Source organism: Oncorhynchus kisutch, linkage group LG11 (genome assembly GCF_002021735.2).
Source record: "Oncorhynchus kisutch isolate 150728-3 linkage group LG11, Okis_V2, whole genome shotgun sequence".
In the NCBI taxonomy this organism is placed as follows: Eukaryota; Metazoa; Chordata; class Actinopteri; order Salmoniformes; family Salmonidae; genus Oncorhynchus; species Oncorhynchus kisutch.
In genome coordinates, this window is record NC_034184.2 from 59,100,935 (window position 1) to 59,121,135 (window position 20,201).

The 20,201-nt window shown below is 43.7% G+C and overlaps 2 protein-coding genes across 2 annotated transcripts; one reads left to right on the forward strand and one right to left on the reverse strand.

The window, feature by feature from the left end:
- Positions 1-1,042: 1,042 nt before the first annotated feature.
- On the reverse strand, positions 1,043-8,293 carry tgif1 (TGFB-induced factor homeobox 1). Its single transcript, XM_020494818.2, has 3 exons — positions 7,669-8,293; positions 5,689-5,921; positions 1,043-2,787 (listed from the first exon to the last, which is right to left on the reverse strand). The coding sequence occupies exons 1-3, from the start codon at positions 7,682-7,684 to the stop codon at positions 2,107-2,109; spliced, it is 930 nt and encodes a 309-aa protein (XP_020350407.1). The 5' UTR covers positions 7,685-8,293; the 3' UTR covers positions 1,043-2,106.
- Positions 8,294-12,189: 3,896 nt separating this feature from the next.
- Positions 12,190-15,048, forward strand: otud1 (OTU deubiquitinase 1). The gene has a single exon (XM_020494816.2). The coding sequence runs from the start codon at positions 12,561-12,563 to the stop codon at positions 13,947-13,949; it is 1,389 nt and encodes a 462-aa protein (XP_020350405.1). The 5' UTR covers positions 12,190-12,560; the 3' UTR covers positions 13,950-15,048.
- Positions 15,049-20,201: the final 5,153 nt, after the last annotated feature.

The following is a 20,201-nucleotide window of genomic DNA, read 5'->3' on the forward strand; positions in this document are numbered from 1 at the left end:
ATTTTGTTACTCACACATCAATCACATTCAACAGGCTGACCGGTGTTTCCAGAGCCCAGAGAGTAGCCAGGGATTTCACCCTCCTCCTCAGCCCTGCGTTTCTCTATAAGGGTGTTTACTAGCACACCATAGCAAAACTTTTGCAAAGGAAACCTGGAAATCTGTATACCGATTGGACAAGTTCAGCAAATACCTCTCCTTTTCAAAAAATGTTCTCCCTACTGAACATGACCCAGGTCTCCCCCTCCACTGCAACACTATCTAGCCTCTGATGACCCTGATTAGTGACGTGCTCCATGGTTGGAGTTATCGGACCACCGCCGTCGGTATGTCACTGCTGATCTGGCATGCCACGGTAAAAGGTGAATCAAACGTCAAATTCTATACAATACATATGCCTTAGATCAGAAATTATATACAATCAGTTAAATACTCAATTTTCCTATTGTAGTAAAGAAACGGTGGGTTAATACTAGAACAGGCCAGTGGAGCAACAAAGCTGTGCATGCGAGGGGGGGTTGTCAGAGTAGCGAACCAATTTTAGCAAGGTCAATTGAGTCCGTGACTATGGGATTGTACTGGCGACACAATAACTGAACTTGTCCAATAAGAAACCTTTATATTCATTTTCCGTTGCAAATTGTTTTGCTACGGTATGCATTAATGAATAAGACCCTGGCTGCTTTTAAGTGTATTGAGGCACATCCACACATAAAACCCTAACTGGCAGAAAACCGTTGACGTCTGCTGTTTGCCCGGTGCTAATTTATGCAGGATTATGCTAACGGCCTGGAGCTCTGGTGAGCCTAGCGCACAAACGCACACATAGGAATGACTCAGACAGCCTGTAGAAAAGTGCACACACGGACACACAGAGCTATTTCTGTCATCTACCTTTTTTTCTTTCTTCATGTAGTGACATTATGTTTCATGGAGATCATGTCACTGTACATCGCTGCCGTTACGTGATTCTAGCGCAATCGCCGAAGGGATTATTGATCCTTAGATGTGGGGAGAGTTTATTAACAGTCAAACGGCAAGCTATGTAGAAAACAAAACTTTATTTAAATCCCATATGTGACCCCTATTTGCCACAAACATTGCACAGTATGAAAAGAAATCACATCATTGGGCATTGTGTCACATTAGCTATACATAAACATGGTCCTTTTTGTGTACATAAAACGCTTTTTGGTGATTTAGAAAATGGTCTACTGGTCCTGCTGCTGGTGACATCACAAATGAAAAAAACAAAATCTTAGTGTTTTTCTTACAATTGAAATTCCCTGGCCGTCGCTACGTGGCATGTCCCAAATTGTACCCTATTCCCGATATAGTGCACTATAAAATCGGGAATAGGGTGCCATTTGGGGTAGCCACGCAGTGAGGAGGAAGGCTCGGACTAGGAACCTGCTACATTGTTCATCTGAATGATCCCTTGGTATAGGAAACCGCTTTATCAAAACCAAAAAGAGAGGTTTACTTTCTTTTAAAATATCAAATGAAGGATAAGAAAACTATAACCTTATCATGAAAAAAAACACGGAACACTTATTACTACAGTAGTGATAACGTTGATCAATCATCGATGCCAAGAACAAAGTATGCTTTAAGACACTGAGATGAGATGGGGACCCTAACTCGGCCCTATTGTGCGAAAGTCCGAGTGGGAGCCATCGCAAACTTATCTCTGAAATGTAAAAACACATCTGGAAACTACATATCCTATCACGGGGGATTGGATCTGTGTGGAGGAGAAGAGAACCACCCTCTTGTCTCATCCGCAGAACACTTGTACGCCCTCATGCCTTGCTCTACTAAAATCCATAGGAAAAAGTTAAGACAGAAAGTGGGTTTTTTGTGTGTCAATATTTTTTTGGTCCCGTCTGCAAAAGACACACAGATACTTACATACACGCATATATGACAAAGTAAAAAATAACTAACAGCCAAGGCACCTTGATACAGTTTTGTACAAAAACAATCCTCATTTATGATTTGTATACCAAAAATAGAAATAATCAGGCATTTTGTGTTTGTTACGCAGCCACTAAAACTCATGCTAGGAGTTCCGTTAGGGACAACATCTTTCCCTCCACTTTCTCTTTAAGACACCAGTTGTTTCGCCTGCAGCTCCATCTCTGCCGCCCGCTTGAGGGCCACATCCACTAGGAGCTGGAAGCCGCTGAAGTCCTGGGTGAGGTCTGGAGGGGTGGGGGGAGGGGTATTGAAGAGCCCACTCTGGGGGCTCAGGTTACCCTCTGTGGTGGTGGTCACTGCAGGGGCTCCCAGCCCTTCCTCCTGGCATCTGAAGAGCACCAGAGCCTCTGTGGTGGAACGCAGCAGCTCTGCAGCTCTACTGTGGTCTGTTTTACTGCTGGAGAGGAAGTAGGAGAGTGAGGAGGGAGGGCTGGAGCCCTGCTTCTGCATCACAGTGGAGTTGACAGTGGTGTGACGGATGACGGAGGGCCGGCGGGGCACTGTGGTGGCGGGCCCCGGTGAGGAGGAAGGTGACATCTTAGGGGATGATATGGCCTTCTGCAGGACGCTGGGGCTAGGGAGGCCTGCCTCGAAGCTTGAGGGGTGCAGTGCCCGCTGGTCGTAGCTGTCCTCGGGGCCCGTGGCGGCTGTGGCGTGCTTGGGTGACTGGGAGCTGGATTCAGAGAAGCCCCCGTCGTCTCCCTTGCGGCCCTTCCGGGAGATGGTGAACTGGTTGGGGTCTTTACCGTCTTTCCGCAGCATCTCCGGGAGGAGCCGACGACGCGCGTTGATGAACCAGTTGCACACCTGGAGGAGGATAGCAATCGACAGTTGCTTAAGTATACAGCATAGTTTCACAAACAAGTTGTCTCAATGTACTTTTTTTTATTTTTTTAAGAAAGAATGGGAAACAGAAGATGACACGGAGAAAGGAATTACACTTTCACATGTCGACATAAAAACAGGTTGCATCAAGGTTAACATATTTGCATGACACGGACAGCTGTTTTTCTGTAGTACCCAAAACATGCATCTTATCTGAAACATCTACAAGAATATGTGGTAGGGGTTGTACAACTTGTTCTTGATTGTATATATTCTGAAAATATTTTAAAGCGGTTGTTATTTATTTATTTATTTAACCTTTACTTAACGAGGCAAGTCAGTTAGGAACGGCCTACCCTGGCCAAACTCTAATCCGGATGACGCTGGGACATTCACAGACGGTTGTGATACAGCCTGGAATCGAACCAGGGGTCTGTAGTGACGCTTCTAGCATTGAGATGCAGTGCCTCAGTCTTGGTTATTTTTGTTATCAAAAAAAAAAAATGTATGTCCATAAAATATCTCTGAATTTTATGGACATACATTTATTTTTATTTTTAGAAGACATAATTGTACGCAAGTCTGAAAATATAACAATCATTTGTGATACTTCTAGATTTTCTCATGAAGAAACTCAAACTAGGCCTTCTAAAAGCCATCATGGTGAATAACACTAGTTTGGACTAAGGTGTTGTTGCCCTTCCCAATCCTATTGTCATGTGGATAAAGAGACAGTCCTCGCTCTCCTTCTCTCTGTCCCAGCCTATTGTTGGCCACGGACGGCTCACCGAAGCCTAGAGCTATTAGGATTTAAACGACTCTGTGTTGTTCACAGACAGCTGGGCTGGAAGAGGGCTGGAGGGAGGGAAATTCCTGTGTGAGCGTTGCAGCTAAGCCCACACCAACCACAAAGCAGTGCGAGTGAGTTTCAGAGTGGTCGGTTCCTCCTAGTCACCATGGCTGCATCCCAAATGGAACCCTATTCCCTATAAAGTGCATTTTTGACCAGAGCCCTGTGAGAAAAGAAAAAAAACACGTGCGGCCCTTATCAAAATTAATGCACTACATAGGGAGCCATTTGGGATGCAAGCTCACTTCAGACGTGTCTCAGAGAAGCTTCAATGCCATACAACACTCCTTCCGTGGCCTCCAACTGCTCTTAAACGCTAGTAAAACCAAATGCATGCTTTTCAACCGGTCGCTGCCTGCACCCGCATGCCCGACTAGCATCACCACCCTGGATGGTTCCGACCTAGAATATGTGGACATCTATAAGTACCTAGGTGTCTGGCTAGACTGCAAACTCTCCTTCCAGACTCATATCAAACATCTCCAATCGAAAATCAAATCAAGAGTCGGCTTTCTATTCCGCAACAAAGCCTCCTTCACTCACGCCGCCAAGCTTACCCTAGTAAAACTGACTATCCTACCGATCCTCGACTTCGGCGATGTCATCTACAAAATGGCTTCCAACACTCTACTCAGCAAACTGGATGCAGTCTATCACAGTGCCATCCGTTTTGTCACTAAAGCACCTTATACCACCCACCACTGCGACTTGTATGCTCTAGTCGGCTGGCCCTCGCTACATATTCGTCGCCAGACCCACTGGCTCCAGGTCATCTACAAGTCCATGCTAGGTAAAGCTCCGCCTTATCTCAGCTCACTGGTCACGATGGCAACACCCATCCGTAGCACGCGCTCCAGCAGGTGTATCTCACTGATCATCCCTAAAGCCAACACCTCATTTGGCCGCCTTTCGTTCCAGTACTCTGCTGCCTGTGACTGGAACGAATTGCAAAAATCGCTGAAGTTGGAGACTTTTATCTCCCTCACCAACTTCAAACATCAGCTATCTGAGCAGCTAACCGATCGCTGCAGCTGTACATAGTCTATTGGTAAATAGCCCACCCTTTTTCACCTACCTCATCCCCATACTGTTTTTATTTATTTACTTTTCTGCTCTTTTGCACACCAATATCTCTACCTGTACATGACCATCTGATCATTCATCACTCCAGTGTTAATCTGCAAAATTGTAATTATTTGCCTACCTCCTCATGCCTTTTGCACACATTGTATATAGACTCCCCCTTTGGTTTCTACTGTGTTATTGACTTGTTAATTGTTTACTCCATGTGTAACTCTTTGTTGTCTGCTCACACTGCTATGCTTTATCTTGGCCAGGTCGCAGTTGCAAATGAGAACTTGTTCTCAACTAGCCTACCTGGTTAAATAAAGGTGAAATTTAAAAATAAATTTTAAAAAATAGAGAATATTGCAGTCAAGCTTCCTTGAAGGCCATGCCCCACCGAAAGACACACATAAATATACCAGGTGTGGGGGGCTGACACACTGGGTGCCTGGGGAGCTGCTGTTCGGCGGAGTTAAGTGCCTTGCTCAAGGGCACGATGGCAAGCAACATCATCTAGGATTTGATACCAGCAACCCTCCTTGTTGCCAGCTCACTTCCCGCCAGTGAGGTCAATCAGACCCGGATTCTGGCTCTCTTCTCTAACCGCTAGGCTACCTGCTGCCCCTATTGTCCATGTGTCACACTCTCTTTGTTTACGCATTAGTGCATTACGTGTCATAAAAGCGAGACAGGACGTTGCAACACAAGGTCATTGTATATTGTATTTCCAGCCACTAGTTGTCATGCATGCTGCAGCCCTACTAGTCATCTGGTAGTAAACCTATGAACACCGTCTGAATACTTCAGAAATGTATCTAATTTCCTTGAGAAAAGCATAGCTATAAGTGACAAGATGGGTGAAAGCACGGTTACATTCCCCAATCCAACCTATTTAAATCTGTGACCACTTCAAGGGAGGTAGGACAGAAAGATGTACTTTGATTGATGCGGCTCGTTAGTTAGCCTACCTGTAGTGTGGAGAGCTGCGTCTGCTTTGAGAGCAGGGCTTTCTCCTGTTCAGAGGGGTAAGCGTTGTAGCGATGCTCGTAGAGCCAGTCCCTGAGGATCTGCACTGACTCCTTGGGTAGATTCCCGCGCCTCTTCCTCTTCCCACTGCTACCTCCTGTGCTGGATGACAGGTCCAGGGGGGCGTCCATGCTGTCCTCGTCGTCCGTCTCACTACCAGATAACGTCATCATGCCTGTGTGTGGCCAAGAGAAGAATGTATGTGTGAGAGAATTTCAGTCAGAATTCCCCTTATGCCAACCAAACACTGGTCTGTCTGTAGGTCGGTGTCTGCTCTGTCTGTAGGTCGGTGTCTGCTCTGTCGGACACCCTCCTTACGCCAGCCCTGTTCCAAACACTAGCATATAGCGGATGCAGCTGATGTGTCAGAAGCAAGCTGTCAAGTTCAGCCATGTGATTCATGGAACAGAGAGGGAGGGAGGGGATGGGGGGGTGGGTGGGAGGGAGGGATGAGGTGCCACAAAGGCAGACTGCTCAGAAGCTGTGTCAGTTATAAAACCTGCCTTGACAAATACTGCTGGCCTACTGTACTGAGCAAAACATCTCTTCATGTTTCAAAACTGGCAGCGCTGGATTCAAGACAACTGAAATAGTTATTCTGGGGGATTTCCAATGGTATAAGAACATCTGTAGTCCATTTGAATTGCATTCATGTGAACCTCTTTTGTATTTTTTTTTAACAGGTTGTATTTTGACACAACCTTTATGTCAGGACAACATGTTTCTTATTTGGTAATAAAACAATTTAAAATCTAACTTTCTTTGGCAATTTTTTTTATATTTTTTTATCAATTAGACTACATTTGGCAGTTACATTTCAAAAACGAAACATCTGTCGTGTCTTGAATTGGAGCATGAAAACATGTCAACATAATAAAAGGGTATCAGGTCATCTGTCCATTGCATAGTGGTGGGAAATGGATAAGAAACAACTAAAGTTAGAATGAGGTAATTACGCAGGCCCTGGGTGAGGGAAGGGGGAGGGGGACCTGTTGCACATCAGCGTCTCCAGACTAAACAAAAGAATCTTGGTCGTCGAACCATTATTTCACTATAATGTCAACGTTTTTGAAAGCGTAACCACTCGTTTCTTACTTAAATCAAGTCCACTACTCGTGTTCTCGTGAATTGAGTGTTTTAGAAATTCCTTTTGAGTTGACTTTACAAGTTTAAACAACGTGTAGAATAAGTTCTATTGTGTGATCTTGTAACACGAGGTCGAAGAATGCGAGAAGAGCAGCCTCGCAGAATGAAAGTAAACAGCAACTTCACAAAGGAGGTCAGGATTTGAATGTTGTTGCACCAAAATTGGGGCTGAAAACTCTACAAGTTTCTCCCTAATATAATTTAAGACTACATTTCGAAACATTATTACACAGAAAAGGAAACTGTAGTATCCAAACTAACAGATGAAACTTCATACTCTAGTATGCGCGTCGTTGGGGCCACAGAGTTGATACATTTTAATTCGCTAAATGCGTGGTGACGTGAGGGTTTAGAGAAGCCCTCTAATTTAGTCAATCACAATCTAGAATAGATGTACCCCTTAGGATTGATCCATTGGAAACTTGTTCATCATGAACTAAGTTGAGTCCGCTATAAAAAAATAAAGGTAACGTATCTAACACTATTGTATAACAAAGCGGTTTTATACATTTACTAAAATGTCTATATCTAGTCAACCTTTAAAGCTAACAATTGCTTAAATTTGAAACAGATTGAATGAAGTCACACGCAAACCATTCAATTTTGACAGCCCGTCAGCACGTGAAAAAAAAACTGTTTTGTCTGGAGCGGAAACAATAGGCTGCACGGCTTGCATTGAGAAATGCACTATGCCCCATCTCAGTCAATATATTTTTTGATGCAGACATGTTATCGAAAATGTGACAATCAGCACGCTGGTGAAATAAACGACCTACCCTTTTTTGTCTTCATGTCCGTCAAAAATCCCCTTTTCACGTTGGCCACGAGAGGAGCGCAGTAGCCTTTTTTTCTCTCTCGAATTCTATTCCTTTAGTGGCAAATCTTTTTCTCGGGATATTCCACACGTATATTCCAAATGGTTTTGTTCATTGATTTATTTTCGTTTGTAGAACCGTTCGTCGGCTTTTTCATTTGTTTGAGACGTAGTACTTTAACCAAGGAGTAAGCTACCTGAAATCCGCTGCTCGACTTGGCGAAACCTTTCTCATTCAATGTGTGTTTGATCATGAAACTGGGTGACAGCTATCTTTGACAGCTGCGTGACTCAAAAGCACAAAGATCCTCCCACTTTAGAGGAAAGAGCCAAAATCTCTGACAGCATGGCTTTTGCATCGACGTAAACACGATCTCACCGATCAACCGCTAGAATATATTCTACTTTTACGTTACAAATGTAGGAATATAATTTAAATGCGTATGGAAGCGAATGGCATTGCAGATCTTGTGGCAGTTTTAGTGCCCAATGTTCAAAACAACAACCGTAGCATTAGGTTACTTCTCATTAGTAGGCTATTTCGGACGCGACTTCTCTAATTGGCTTTCCTACCTCACGTATCGAATTTCTGTGTCCATGGTTTCATAAATAGCAGAAGCCATTAGCGTATTAGTTATTTCTTTAGCGGATGCATTATACTACAAATGTTATGGTGGTCAATTTGTCAACGGGGATATTATCCTATGTCAGTCGTAAAGGGCTGCACATGTGAAAATACGCGTGCACGGCTCTTTTTTGAATAGCATTTGAGAGTGATTACTCTAAACAAATAAATGCTACACTGCATTCCCAGTACAAGCCAATCGTTTTCCGTACAAAAATGAGCTCAATATGAGTGACGGACAAAGGGGATGTTTATTTTCCATGGTGGAACTGTTATTTCAGCTGCGTCTGCGACTTGCTATAGTCTGTCTGCACGGTTTGGATGTTCTGCCTCTGTAGCCTACTCACTTGATCTTCAAATAGGATCTTGCCCATTTCATGAAATTGTAGGCTACATATCTGGCCAGCATTGCAAAACAACGGCCCACGTGTTCAGGCTATGTACTAAAGTACATGCACACACACACCTCTTCACTCTGTGTTTATTTACGGTGTATGTGGGTCAGTGTGTTTTCAAACGAATCACGTGTCAACGCAAAGCTCCATAGACAAACATTGGCAGTAGAATGGCCTTACTGAAGAGCTCAGTGACTTTCAACATGGCACAGCATAGGATGCCACCTTTCCAACAACTCAGTTCGTCAAACTTCTGCCCAGCTAGAACTGCCCGGGTTAAATGTGTTGTTATTGTGAAGTGGAGAAGTCTAGGAGCAACAACTGCTCAGCCATGAAGTGGTAGGCCCCACAAGCTCACAGAACTGTACCGCAGAATGCTGAAGCGTGTAGCACATGAAAATTGTCTGTCCTCGGTTGCAACACTCACTACCTAGTTCCAAACTGCCTCTGGAAGCAACATCAGCACAAAACTGTTCTTCGGGAGATTCATGAAATGGTTTTCCATGGCCGAGCAGCCGCACACAAGCCTAAGATCACCATGTGCAATGCCAAGTGTCGGCTGGAGTGATGTAAAGCTCGCCGCTATAGGACTCTGGGGCAGTGGAAACACGTTCTATGGGGTGATGAATCACGCTTCACCATCTGGCAGTCCGATGGATGAATCTGGATTTGGCAGATGCCAAGATAATGTTATCTGCCCGAATGCATAGTGCCAATTGTAAAGTTTGGTGTAGGAAGAATAATGGTCTAGGGCTGTTTTTATTGTTCAGTCTAGGCCCCTTAGTTCCAGTGAAGGGAAATCTTAACGCTACAGCATTCAATAACATTTTAGACGATTCTGTGCTTCCGAATTGTGGCAACAGTTTGGGGAAGGCCCTTTCCTGTTTTAGCATGACAATGCCCCCGTTCACAAAGCGAGGTCCATACAGAAATGGTTTGTTGAGATCAGTGTGGAAGAACTTGATTGGCCTGCACAGAGCCCTGACCTCAACCCCATCGAACACCTTTGGGATGAATTGGAACGCCGACTGCGAGCCAGGGCCTAATCGCCCAACATCAGTGCCCGACCTCACTAATGCTCTTGTGGCTGAATGGAAGCAAGTCCCCTGCAGCAATATTCCAACATCTAGTGGAAAGCCTTCCCAGATTAGTGGAGGCTCTTATAGCAGCAAAAGGGGGGGACACAACTCCATCTTAATGCCTATGATTTTGGAATGAGATGTTAGACGAGCAGGTGTCCACATACTTTTGGTCATGTAGTGTAGTTGGGAACGGGCATAGTGCATGTATCTCCAAGGAGGTAGGGTAAGCCTATGCCAGTCCTACTCATTGTACTCCAAGTGTGGATATGTTATAGCATATATATATGGGATAATAATTTATTACCCAGGAACCAATATACTCTATTTGCCTATTAGGCTGCCCTGTGGAGGGGCCATGGAAGAGAACACAGTGTAAAGGTATCACCTTATTCCTATTCAACACAATTTGTTACTATTGATTTTCTTTCTGTATGTATGGGTCAGAGTACTACTTTGGCTGCGTTTACACAGGCGGCCCAATTCTGATATTTTTTTGTCCACTAATTGGTCTTTTGACCAATCACATCGGATGTTTTCACATCAGCACTTTTCAGAACTGATTTATCTGATTGGGCAAAGGAGCAATTAGTGAGAAAAAAAAGATCAGAATTGGCTGCCTGTGTAAATGCAGCCATTGTGTCCAATCACTGTGTGAGGACTGCACTTTTTTTAAAGGGCCCAAGCCTCCCCCTATGGTACATAACGGCAGCGATGTAAAGTAACTCAGTAAACATACCTTGCAGTATTTTTTATATTTTTGACAAGTTTTATTTTTACTCCACTACATTCCTAAAGAAAAGAATGTACTTTTTACTCCATACATTTTCTCTGACACCCAAAAGTACTCGTTACATTTCAAATGTTTAGTAGGACAAGAAAGGGGTCCTATTCACGCACTTATCAAGAGAACATCCCTGGTCATCCCTACTGCCTCTGATCTGGCAGTGATTCATTTGTAAGTTATGTCTCTGTGTTAGAGTGTACCCCTGGCTAACTGTAAATAAATAAAAACAAGAAAATGGTGCTGTCTGGTTTGCTTAATATAAGGAATTAAAACATTTTTTTTTATACTTAAGAATATAATTTTTGCAATTACATTGACTTTTGACACTTAAGTTAATTTAAAACCAAATCCTTTCAGTATTTTACGAGTCATTTCCTATTCAAGTAATCTTGACTTTTACTCAAGTATGACATTTGGATACTTTTCCAACCTGTATAACGGTACCTGCCAGAATACTGGGTACGTGATGAAGTCATCGGGGAAAATAACAAATAAAGTACGAGGCTGCTCTCTGCTGGCGATAACTATACAATGCACTTTTCCTTAGAATAATATTCAGTGTGACGTTTTTCGAAATTAACAACATAGGCATGCCAAATACTAAATTGGATGCAATTTGATGCATGCTAATTCGTTTAGAGGGCTTTTCTGCACCATAGACATATAGGCCTACAGAAAATACATTAATATTGTATAGTTTGCATACCTGCTTTAGGTGTTTAAAACAATACATTGAAATCAGAATTGAAAAATACAAGGCCCCAAACTAGCCTGAGTGACAGTCTGTTTGTCCTATCATGTCAATTCCTTGTCACCCATTGTCATACCAAACAATGTTTCACTTGACAAGGACAGCAATGGACTAGGAAAGAGCACGACCAAATCTGGAAACAGGTTACTTCAAAACTACACATGCCATTGATGTTTGCCGAACAGGAAAGTTTGGGGATAAGAGTTTGATCCACCTATTTATAAATATAAAATTGGTCATCCACAAGCTTTTCCTTTAGTTGACATGCAATGACAAATGTGAGCTGGTTGAAAATGGGAGATCTTACCCCTCTCTGTGAGATGAGTCACGTCTATTTCAAAACCTTGCAGCCTCATCACAGAATGTTGTTTAATTTGGTCACACAATACAGGTCACATAATACAGATCACATATGCCTAATATATAGGCTGCTACAGATCTACCATATAGGACATGTGTGTCATCCACATATTGATGACAGATGATAGAATGTGAAAGACATTGTGTTATAATAGTGTCATAACGGAATATCTTTCACATATATTTTCACATATTTTCCATGTTTTGTAAACAGACAGAAATAAAACATGACTGACATTTTTACGCATAGAAAGTAGCCTACATTGGCAAAATAACCACTAAAAAGCACATGGACAGAAAATGCATTAGGCTATATTGAATCCAATAAAATCGAATTAAAAAAACTTTATAGGGCCATAATACAATCCTTTTAAGGACGGGACATCACTTTGTTCTCAAGAAGTAATAGGGTTTGTGAGTCTTTTTTGCGCATATCCCTACGCGTAACCGTGATGTAGCTTTTGGCACGCCTTGCGCATTCCAGAATGGCGACGCCGCCCTTGACGCCGCCGACTTGGGCAAACGAAGTTCCGAGAGTGTACTGTCATCAAATCCTTTTAATTTCCTCGCTGTGGTCATTACTGCTCTACGTACAACTACTTTAACTGTTGGCAATGAGGTAGGAAGAAGTGGAGTGGGTCAGGTTACACTTTCCTGTCTAAAATTAGGGGAACTGCGCTGACGCAAGATGGCTAAACTCGGTCTCTATGTGTGACAGCGGGAACAAGACCGTGGATCCATGGAAACCTACCCTGCCATTTAGCTGTTGTTGATGACTGGTTGTATTTTTAGACTTTGTTGTCATCTTTCCGTAACACTTGGTGTCCAGCATATGGTATAAAGGCGAGTCTTTCAAAATGCAGCTGTACAGCAGTGCGTTGACACACTATCCCGGATCCTCTCGCAAAGTTTCGATAACTATCGCAAGTGGTACCACTACCGACAATTTGTCCAGAACAACAACGAGCTGCTCTGTGAATAATAAACCGAGTGGGCCTACTCCAGCAGACACTAACGGGAATACTGTAGGAGCGACTCAATCTACTGCAAACATGCCTGCTGCTGGTTTTTCATGTTACGAGGCTGCTTCCATGAAGCCAGTCTACTACACTTCAACCGCAGAGATAATTATTCGTCGGCCTGACGGAGCTGAGAGATCCGTACCAGTGTACATCCTAAAGGAAACCCAAACCAAACGGTCTCCATCAGACTCATATTCACAAGATATCCTGATTCAGCCACGTGACCGAGAGAATCATTTGGATAGAGACTTGATTGTGGACTTCATTGATCACTTCAGAGGTAGAGGGGATTTTTTCAGTGACAGTCAAAAGGTCCAACATGAAAATAACCTGATCAATTTTGACAAGAAAGATGGACCAAGTTACAGAAAGTGTGAGGAGAGAATGAACATGGCAAATGGGGAAGGAAAAACTGTTACGAGTGACCTTGTTAGCCAAAAACCCCATCAGAACTTGGAGGCCCTGGCAACCCATTTGGGCCGAGGCATCTTGGATTCCTGTGAGAATAGAAATGACAGTGAATGTGCAGACCTGGACTTTCGATCTGGCGAGGCACAGCTCTTTGAGCTCAATGTCCTACAGGAGCCCTCTCCACGGAGAGAAGCAGACAAATGTGAGGACGACAAATTTGAGGACGACAAAGTGACGCGTTACATTGCGGAAGTGGAGAAACAGAACAAATACCTTCAGGAGAAGGTACACAAGTACAGATTCCACATCATCCCTGATGGCAATTGTCTGTACAGGGCGGTGTGCAAAGCCGCCTATGGAGAGCAGTCTATGCACAAGGAGCTGAGAGACCAGACAATGCACCACATAGCCGACCACCTGGATGAGTTTAACCCCATCATTGAGGGGGATGTCGGCGAGTTCCTGATCAACGCAGCGCAGGACAGTGCCTGGGCAGGCTATCCTGAGCTTCTGGCGATGAGTCAGATGTTGAATGTGAACATTTACCTGACCACTGGAGGTAGCTTGGAGAGTCCCACGATTTCAACCATGGTGCACTACCTGGGGGAAGAGGACTCGTCCAAACCCACTGTCTGGTTGAGTTGGCTCAGTAACGGACACTATGATGTCCTGCTGGACAGGTGTGCGGACAACCCAGAGTATGACGAGTGGTTCCGTCATTCTCAGATGCAAAGGAAACGGGACGAAGAGCTGGCCAAGTCGATGGCAGCGTCACTGTCTAAAATGTACATTGAACAAAATGGTCACATTTGAAACCAATAGTTATCCGATTGCTGCATTTAAATATTACTGTGTGTTACAGTAGGCTAGCTGTTACGAAATGGGCCAATCATTTCCGCTGATAGTAGTGGAGCCTCTGTCATCTGAGGTCTGAGAGGGCCTCAGTCAGCACCTGGGGCCCCTGTTGGCCCCTGTGCTATCTCCTCACAGCCCAGCTCACGACTCACCTTGAGCTCATACGGTCTCTCTCTCTCTCTCTCTCTCTCTCTCTCTCTCTCTCTCTCTCTCTCTCTCTCTCTCTCTCTCTCTCTCTCTCTCTCTCTCTCTCTCTCTCTCTCTCTCTCTCTCTCTCTCTCTCTCTCTCTCTCTCTCTCTCTCTCTCTCTCAAAATCGATTGTACTTTAATAATGTGTGTGTGACTTCAACATTGCCTTATTCATTTATTTTTCTATGTTTTGTATTGTAACCGAATTGAAGTGCAGTGCACATGTTACATTTTGATATTTTTGTTGTAAATACTCTAAATGTCAAAAATGACACTTGAAGGAGATTAGGTTATTTTTTTCTATAGGCTACATGAATGCGTTTTATGTTTGAGCACTTAGGTGAGACTTTATTAGGTTTTTGACTGGTTCATTGACAGTTATTTTTGTATTATTACATATAACAGTTAAGCTGTGTTGCTAAGCTTTATGCCTTTGTGAGGTGATTGGAGCACAAACAGCAACATTGTTTTTAAATAATAATTTAATTATAATAATTTGTATCCAGGCTGTATCACAACCGGCCGTGATTGGGTGTCCCATGGGGCGGTGCACAATTGGCCAAGCGTCGTCCGGGTTTGGCCGGTGTAGGCCGTCATTGTAAATAAGAATTTGTTCTTAACTGACTTGCCTGGTTAAATAAATATAAATAAATCCATTTTGAAATAACACTTTTGGTGTTCAATTTACTTTGTCTTACATTGACATGATTTAAATCTCCATGCAAGATAATGCTGACACACACAACACACACACACACACACTTTCTATCTAGACATGGAATAGAATAATGGAATAATCTCGGGTGCTGTTATTGAGTAACAATACAAATGGCTGAGTTTATGTTTTGCTTTATTCCCCTGCACAACCAGTAGATGGCGTATTAGACCCCTCAATTGATTTGTTTCAAAGGATTGATTGAAACATGGCGAGGTAGGCTATGAAGTAGGCTATTTCACGTGGTATTTAGATAGACTTACAGTAGCCTATCCTACACATAGTGTCAATACGCATACATTAACTGGTGTGTGCAAAGGAACGGTTATTCACGTAGCTCCCCCCATGTCAGAACATAATTACCGTTCTCCTAGCAGCAGAATATCATGCTGGCAACACGAGCGCAGATTTTTTTTTCTCTCACTGCATTGCAACCACCTTTGAAAAAAATAAATGGGTAATTTTACGTACTTTTATTTGTAATATTGCATTAATTATATGAGCATTTCTTTAGAACGTTTACACCAGTACTGTATGTTGAAAGCTATTGTGTAGTCTCAATAGTCTCTTGTGCTGACAAGCAGGTTTTATACAGTGCTGGTGACGCCTTACTTCACACTCCATTCACTGAAATTCAAAACGCTGTATATGAATTACGACTTTCAAGTTTTATTAGAAGTATGTACAGGATACAGATGGTATACACCATTCAACGAAATGCTTACTTGCAGGTTCCTTCTCAGCAATGCAACAACACTAAGAAAGAGTAAAGATAAGAATATGAACATATAAACATGAATACATTTTTCAGGATAATAGAATAAGCATTTTAGGGGGTTTATTACTTATTGCCTCAAGACATTTCAGCTTTTCATTTTTTATTAATTTGTAAATGTTCTAAAAACATAATTCCTCCATTTTAAATTCAGGCTGTAACACAACAAAATGTGGAAAAAATCAAGGGGTATGAGTACTTTTTGAAGTCGATGTGTAGTTAAATTGGTAACACTTTACTTGACACCCAGTGTCATAACACATTATGACAGGGCCATAACCAATTTCATAGTATGTCATAACAGCTGACATAACTTGTCATAACCTGTTAAAATATGGTCAAAACATTGTCATGACAAATATAGTTTGAACGGTTGTGACATATATTGCATGATTTTATGGCTGGTTATGACACCTACATAAAGAGTGTCAAAACTCGCAAAACCTACCACACAAGGCAAAACATTCCATTACACACCATAGCCTACGTGTCAACAGTATGTTTATGTTATATATATAATATATATCATATATATATATATGTATATATTGTAATTTACCATATTCAATGATCAATTATCATGTGCACACATTGATGTCAGACATGCACCTTCCCCAAGGCTCTGTTGCTGATGACTTGGCTGAATGCAGGAGCAGATTTCAGGAGCAGGACAAGACACCCTCTTTTTGACTGATGACTGGTATCAGGGCATGTACTTGATAGGCCTATCGGGCTTATATGATTATGATGGTCATAATGCTTCTTGACATGGTCATAAAGCCTATTTTCTTAGTCCAAGTAAAGCGACATAGTATGGTCATAATGCTTCTTGACATGGTCATAAAGCCTATTTTCTTAGTCCAAGTAAAGCGACATAGTATGGTCATAATGCTTCTTGACATGGTCATAAAGCCTATTTTCTTAGTCCAAGTAAAGCGACATAGTATGGTCATAATGCTTCTTGACATGGTCATAAAGCCTATTTTCTTAGTCCAAGTAAAGCGACATAGTATGGTCATCATGCTTCATGACAGTGTCATCAATGTATTTTCTACAAGTTATTTCAACTATGGCGAAAAAATGTGACTGTAAAGAATTGATTTACATAATTTAGCAGACACTCTTATCCAGAGCAATTAGGGTTAAGGGTCTTAGGGTTACTGGCCCTACGCTATTAACCACTATGCTACCTGCTGCCCAACAAATCAAATCAAATCAAATGTATTTATATAGCCCTTGTACATCAGCTGATATCTCAAAGTGCTCTACAGAAACCCAGCCTAAAACCCCAAACAGCAAGCAATGCAGGTGTAGAAGCACGGTGACTAGGAAAAACTCCCTAGCCACCGTGCAAATTGTCCGGGTAGCCATTTGATTACCTGTTCAGGAGTCTTATGGCTTGGGGGTAAAAACTGTTCAGAAGCTTTTTTGTCCAAGACTTGGCACTCCGGTACTGCTCGCCATGCGGTAGTAGAGAGAACAGTCTATGACTGGGGTGGCTGGGGTCTTTGACCATTTTTAGGGCCTTCCTCTGACACCGCCTAGTGTAGAGGTCCTGGATGGCAGGCAGCTTAGCCCCAGTGATGTACTGGGCAGTACGCACTACCTCTGTAGTGACCAATGTAGGTATTTTCAAATTCATGCAACTTAAAAATTACATATCACAAAATTTCGAGTTTTAAATATTTTGGACATTAGCGCAACCTTGAGGGAATCGTATTTGAGTCAGAACTACTATTGTAATGAAGACTTAAAAATAACTGAAATTGGCACAATTTGGAGGGAATGTTGGAGCATAACTAATGAAATTACAGTTCATGAAAATGTATGCTCAATCCAGTATAAACTAATGTATAGAATTTATTATACAAGATTTTAAAAATCATAAATTCTACAGCACAACAGCAGAGTCATGTCTTAAATGTACAACTAACAATGACTCTGTCAGACCCTGATCTGTTTCACCTGTCTTGTGATGTCTCCACCCCACACCAGGTGTCTCCTATTTTCCCCATTATCCCCTGTGTATTTACACCTACATTTACTGTCTGTCTGTTGCCAGTTCACCTTGTCTCGTAAAGTCGTCCCAACGTGTTTTCCCCGTGTTTTTCCTTCTCTCTAGTTTGTGTTCTTAGTCTTCCCGGTTCCGACCTGTTTTTTCCTGACGTTCTACGCCTTCCTGACTGTTATCAGGATTATTAATCTCTGCCTGTCCTGGACCTGCCATTTGCCTACCCCTTGTATATAATACATGTCTGAGACTCGAACCATCTGCCTCCTGTGTCTGCATCTGGGTCTCATCCTTTGTCGTTATAGTACGAGCTGGCCATGACTGACCCAGCAGACTCGGACCAGCTCCGCAACTCTGTCTGCCTGCAAGGAGCCACCATTGGAAGACTTGAGGAGCTACTTCAGAACCTTATGGAAGGACTACATACCTTGGCGGAATGCCATGACCAAGGTTTCAACTCATTACTGGAGCAATTCGGCGGACTATCAGGCAGAAAGTGACAACGGAAACCTCCTGGACGCTCAGTAACCACGCTTACCTCCTCCGGAGCGCTACATTGGGGATCCTGGAACCTGCCGGACGTTTCTCTCCCAGTGCTCCCTCATCTTTGAGCTGCAGCCCTCTTTGTTTCCTTCAGACTGTTCAAAGATAGCGTATCTCACAATGCTGATGTCTGGAAGGGTGCTCGCCTGGGCTATGGCGGTGTGGGAGCAACAATCCGCCGTTTGCCTTCGTCTGAGGATTTTGTAGCGGAGGTGAGAAAGATGTTCGATTCTCCAGTGTCCGGGAGAGAGGCGGCTTGGAAGCTACTTCATCTACATCACGTCTTCCGTAGTGTGGCAGACTACGCGGTAGTGCCTGGAACCCGGAGTCCCTGGTCGACACCTTCCTTCATGAATTATGAGAGGAAATTAAAGATGAGCTCGCAGCCCGGGAGTTACCCATGGACCTTGACTCCTTCATAGCTTTGACCATAAGGATCGATGGGCGCCTACGGGAACGCAGGAGGGAGAGGAGGTCTATTCTCGGCCACACTTGCTCGTCCACGGTTTCCTCCGAAGAACACCGGAAGTCCCCGACTCCTGCCTTCCAAATCCAAAGTCACCCGAGTCCCCTTGGAAATTCGGGGACTGGCGGCTCGTCTCCCCCAGAGCTCATGCAGCTGGGCAGGGCTAGATTGTTTCCTAATGAACGTTTACGCAGGCTGAACTCCAACAGTTGCCTGTATTGTGGTATTACAGGACATTATATATCCACCTTTCCAGCAAAATACCAGTCTTATCATTAGGTACTAGTATGTTGGTGGGTCATACTGGGAGTCTCCAAGCTCCCATTACTTGTTCTCCACTCCATGCAATCCTACTGTGGGGTGACCGGTCTAAATCTCTCCGGGTGCTCATTGACTCTAGGGCTGACGAGAGCTTCATGGACGCTACCCTGGTATCTGAGCTGGGTATCACCACACAACTCCTCTCCATTCCCATGGATGCCAGAGCATTGGACAGATGCTCCATTGGCAGGGTCACTCACAGTAAGGTTCCCATTAACCTGCGGGTGTCAGGAAACCACAATGAGTCCATTCTACTTATTGAATCTCCTCATGTTCCTGTGGTTTTGGGATATTCATGGATCCAGAGGCATAACCCCCTGATCGACTGGTCTACTGGTTCTAGACCTAGGTTGGAGCCCGTTCTGCCATGCACATTGCCTTAAGACGTCGCACACCCTCCTGCGGGCTTGGTAAAATCATCGGATCTCTCCTCCATTCCCATGGAGTACCAGGACCTCCGGGAGGATTTCAACAAGGCTTGTGCCACATCCCTTCCTCCACATCATCCCTACGATTGCGCCATTGATCTCCACCCGGGCACCACACTGCCTCGGGGGTGGCTTAATTCCCTGTCTAGCCCAGAAACCAAGGCCACGGAGGAGTACATTGGGGACTCTCTGGCTGCAGGGAGCATTCATCTTTCTGCCTCTGCCATTGCAAGGTTCTTCTTTGTGGAAAAAAAGGACAAAACCCTGCACCTGTGTATCGACTACCGGGGTCTCAATGACATCACAGTAAAAAATCCCTGATTCGGCCCGATGCCCAGTCCCCGGTCCTGGAATGGGCCCATTCATTACCCCAAACGTATCTGTCATCCAGGGTCTCATCGAACCATGGCTTTCATCCGACAAAAAGCCCACCCTGTTTCCTGAAGTTTCCCGAATTCGTTGCCGCCTGCACTGGGTGCACACAGAACAAGACTCAAAAGCAAGCTCTGGCTGGCCTCCTTCAACCACTTCCTGTTCCGCACCGCCCCTGGTCCCATATATCCCTGGACTTTGTCACTGGTCTCCCCCTGGCAGATGGCAACACTATCATGCTTACGATTTTGGATAGGTTTTCCAAAGCTGCACATTTCATTCCCATTTCCAAGTTGCCCTCAGCCAAGGAGATGGACCAGCTTATGATGGGACACGTCTTTCGGTCGACAAGGTCTCCAATCGTGGTCCTCAGTTCTCGTCCAGGTTCT

What these genes read in the sequence shown, in the direction of transcription:
- tgif1 (XM_020494818.2), bottom strand. An exon ending in CGCAGCTCTCCACACTACAG is followed by an intron (nt 2,788 to 5,688) that starts GTAGGCTAACTA and finishes ATCCTCCTCCAG; the next exon opens with GTGTGCAACTGGTTCATCAA.
- otud1 (XM_020494816.2), top strand. Translation starts at nt 12,561, where the DNA reads ATGCAGCTGTACAGCAGTGCGTTGACACACTATCCCGGATCCTCTCGC.